Source organism: Rhea americana, unplaced genomic scaffold, assembly GCF_003343005.1.
Source record: "Rhea americana isolate MKP2758 unplaced genomic scaffold, rheAme1 scaffold_55, whole genome shotgun sequence".
Taxonomy (NCBI): domain Eukaryota; kingdom Metazoa; phylum Chordata; class Aves; order Rheiformes; family Rheidae; genus Rhea; species Rhea americana.
In genome coordinates this window covers 4,852,879-4,855,464 of record NW_028186701.1, presented here as the reverse complement: position 1 = coordinate 4,855,464, position 2,586 = coordinate 4,852,879, and the positions used below count along the sequence as shown (strand labels likewise).

Sequence of the window (2,586 nt, the reverse complement as noted above, 5' to 3'; positions counted from 1 at the left end):
CCCCCCCTTCCTCCTCCTCCCTCCTCCCCCTCTCCTGCTGCAAACGGCCATTTCTATTGTGTCTCAGCCGCGGTGGTGCCAAGCCGAGCGGGGATCGCCGCGGCCCCCGCCGCTGCCAGACACGCAGCCCCACAGAAAAAAGCTGTGGGGGGTGAGGGGGGGGAGGCGGGAGGCTGCCCACCACCCTCCCGGCTTTCTCCCTGCTTTCCCCCCCCCGGCCCTGCCTGCCCGCGCCCCCCCCCCCTTGCCTCCCCCCCGGGCCGCTCGCTCACCTGTGGTGAGCCGGGACGACACCTCTCCGAAGGGCGAGGGCTCCATGCGCAGGTATTTCTGCGGGGAGGCGGCGGCGAAGGAGGAGGAGGCGGCGGCGGCCGAGGCCGGGGCTGACAATGGCGCACATCGCCTCCGCTTCGGCGACGCCGGGCTCAGCAGCGGGTCGAAATCCAGAGTCCTTTTCAACGTGGCGCCGCAGGCCATGGCGCGGGGCGGCGGCGGGGCCGAGGAAGGGCGCTAGGAGCGAGGGGCCGGCGAGGCGGCGGCAACCGGCCCTGCCCAGAGGCTCCTTCGCCGCTGTCTGGGGCGGACTGGGGGGGAGGGAAGGGAGGGCGGCAGGGGAAGGAGGGGGCGGCTGCGTCAGGCCTCCGCCGCCTCCCCGTCGGCCTCTCTCTGGGGAGCGGCCGCGGCCCCCGGCGGCTGCGGCTCGGCTCGGCCGGCCGGATCCCCTCTCTCGCCGCCCGTCCTGCCCTGGCCGGGCCGATTCCGCCCGCAGCCGGTGGCGGGGCGGGCGCGGGGCCGGCGGGCGCGGAGCTGGGCCCGGCTACCCGGCCGGGGGCGGCCGATGACGAGCGATGGCGACGAGGCCCCGAGCGGCGGCGGCGGCGGCGCTCCCCTCTGTGACTCCCGCACCAGCAATATGGCGTCAATAACAACGCCGCGGATTCAAAAACCAGCCCCCCGCACTGCGCCTGCGCGCCTGGGGCGGCGGCGGCCGCAGAGGCTCAGGGGATTTGTGGTTCCGCCGCCCGCGCCCCGGGGCTCGGTGGCGGGGCGCCCGCGCGCGGGARACGGACTACAAATCCCGACGTGCCTCGCGCCTCCCGCCCCGGCTTCCGGGTTCTGGTTTAAATCCCCCCTCCGAGGCTGCGGTGTGGGGCGTGGGTTAAGGGATGAGGGCSAGTGGCGCCATTGCGGTGTCGCCTGTGGGGGCCGGCACCCCCTCGGCGCTCCGGCGCGGCCCCCCGCGGCGCTGGGGGGGCGCGAGGACGGAGCCGCAGGAGGCAGCAGCTCGGAGCTGCGAAGCAGGCGGAGGTGACGGCTAAGGACGCGCCGGGGGAAGAGGCGTGCGGCGCAGGGGGGTTGTACCGCGGCGTCGCCAGGCAGCCCGTGTCCTTGCGCTCGCGTAAATGGCTTCCTGGCTTGAGGAAGGCGGCGAGGGAGAGGAGGCCCGTTCAGCTACGGGCTCGTGCCGAAAGGGCGGAAGGTTGTTGAGCTGCCTGACTGAAGCAAGCCGGTAGCAGCCCAGCGCTGTGGAGAAGCTAGCCGGAGTTGAGAGGCCTAAAACTCTGAGCCCTTCTGTGAGCTGAAACCCTGTGAATTTAGCTAATGGCATAAAGACAGACTTGTCTTTGGAAAATGAAATGATGAGTATGCCCTTAGAAAATCTTGATGCTTCCAGCTTTTTTATTACTTTCTGAGGAGAAAAAAAAAGCCTTTCCCTAATGGTATTTGAAAAAAAGATTCTTAATATCATTCAGAATTTTTTTGATTTACAGATTCCATGTATGTGGTATATATTAGTTAAGCCCTGTTAGCACCCAGACAGTCTAAACACAAATCTTGTGCCTGTATTAGCAAAGTGCTTGTGCATTTCTTAGAATAGCTGTGGCCCTAAGAGGTAGGGGTGACCTTGCTGAGCCTTTCTGCCCAACAAAAATACAATTAGTAATTAATAATTTGCTTTCTCTGTGACAGATAGCCCATGACAATGTTGGAACAACTAGGAGAAACTTTCCTTCACTTTACCTGATTAGGCCTTGGCCTAAAACTAATTACTGAAAATAGCARAATGATTCTTCTTCCTGTTGTTTTTTTCCCTCTGTAGAAGAAGTACTTAAAATATTTCCTTACTAAGGATGAAAAATACAAGCCCTTCTAAAACTAAGACAAGTTCTGGTTCTCTATAATAAGGCTAAGGAAATGTATTGACATTGTTACAGTGTTATAATAGTCCTAATATTGTTATACCAGTATAACTCCTTCTGCAGATACTCTTATTTGGAATAATGATGGCTGTTTTTCCATTMATTTAATTTGTAATTTCCATTACATTTCCCTAACCATATAGGTTTCCCTGAATTCATGTAACAGTGTGAAGTATACTGACCAAGCACTTCACCTAGGAAGACTGAGGCAAACTTGCCCTTAGAGATTTTGAATTAAGGGACTCTTGCCTTGACATATATATGATGCACTTATGTAGTTTAGATGTAGCTCTACATCTATACGGGACTAAGACAGCCAGTTCTGTCTTGTTCTGTATATTAAGATGTGGCCATGTTAGGGTGCAATATTGAAAAAAACACGTTT

At 58.9% G+C, this 2,586-nt stretch overlaps 1 protein-coding gene across 2 annotated transcripts in view; it reads right to left on the bottom strand.

The window, feature by feature from the left end:
• The window catches only part of AKIRIN2 (akirin 2), an 18,062-nt gene extending 17,108 nt beyond the window's left edge, over positions 1–954 (bottom strand). Inside the window, exon 1 of one of the 2 annotated variants that reach the window (XR_014897531.1) lies at positions 273–954. Coding sequence is in view for 1 of the 2 variants with exons in the window: in XM_085318707.1 (XP_085174833.1) it covers positions 273–477 (205 nt within the window). In the remaining variant the exon portion in view is untranslated. The remainder of the gene's footprint in view (positions 1–272) is intronic. The other variant, XM_085318707.1, reaches the window with a different exon arrangement.
• Between the last annotated feature and the right edge of the window lie 1,632 nt (positions 955–2,586).